Here is a 922-nt window from a genome sequence, read left to right on the forward strand (position 1 = left end):
AGGATAAGAATAACAGCAGCAGCAAGAAAGAACACGAGATCGAGAGAGGAAACAAAACAGAGAAAAAAGAAACAGCAGCAGATGCAGCAGCAGCAGCAGCAGCAGCAGCACAAGCCAACGGCCCCAACAGCAGCAACAACAAAACTACCACCACCAGCAGCAGCAGCAGCAGCAGCAGCAGCAGCAGCAGCAGCAGGAGAAAGAAGAAAGAGAGCAGCAAAGAAGTACAGGCTTTAGCCCGTGAAATAAGAGAAGCATCAACAGCTTACTTCTGCTGCTTGCTGCAGTCTGCTGCTGGCCAGGAGATAGTTGATAGGGTGCTGCTGCTGCTGCAGCAGGAAGCAGAATATAGTACGCAGCAGGAGAGAGATGCTGCTGCTCTGCTGCTGCTGCAGCATGCGCAGCAGCAGCAGCTACAGATGCACTCTGATGATATACGCAGCATCACACGCGCTCTTGGGGGAGTGGAACAGTAAGCTGCTGCTGCTGCTGCTGCTGCTGCTGCTCCTGCTGCTGCTGTTGCTGCAGGGAGTCGGGGTGCAGCAGCAGCAGCAGCAGGTGCTGCTGCTGATGCTGCTGCTGCATCTCGAGTCGCTGCTGCTGCTGCGCCGGGTGGTGCTGCTGCAGCAGCTGCTGCAGCAGCTGCTGCAACGGCTGATGCAGTTGTTTCTGCAGCAGCAGCAGCAGCAGCAGCAGCAGCTGCTGCTGCTGCTGCTGCTACAGCAGCTGTTCTATTGCTGCAGCAAGAGAGAAATCCTTTAGGGTAAGAGCAGCAGCAGAGTGAGTGTTGAGGTGTATAGACACCCGAGAATAGCAGCAGCAAATAGATGGGTGGTGGTTTGCTGCTTCAGATAAAAGAGCAGCCTTAGATACAAAACCCCACGCCTGCAGCAGCAGCAGCAGCAGCAGCAGCAGCAGCAGG

General features: G+C 55.4%; 1 protein-coding gene across 1 annotated transcript in view; it reads left to right on the forward strand.

Annotated features, from left to right (window-relative positions):
* The window catches only part of EMH_0084360 (uncharacterized protein), a gene marked incomplete at both ends in the record, with an annotated part of 2672 nt that overhangs the window by 1565 nt on the left and 185 nt on the right, over window positions 1–922 (forward strand). Inside the window, 3 exons of the mRNA XM_013500753.1 lie at window positions 1–351; window positions 529–763; window positions 870–920. Coding sequence (XP_013356207.1) covers window positions 1–351; window positions 529–763; window positions 870–920 — 637 coding nt within the window. The remainder of the gene's footprint in view (window positions 352–528; window positions 764–869; window positions 921–922) is intronic.

This window comes from Eimeria mitis, genomic scaffold (assembly GCF_000499745.2).
Source record: "Eimeria mitis Houghton genomic scaffold, Emh_scaff5802, whole genome shotgun sequence".
Classification (NCBI taxonomy): domain Eukaryota; phylum Apicomplexa; class Conoidasida; order Eucoccidiorida; family Eimeriidae; genus Eimeria; species Eimeria mitis.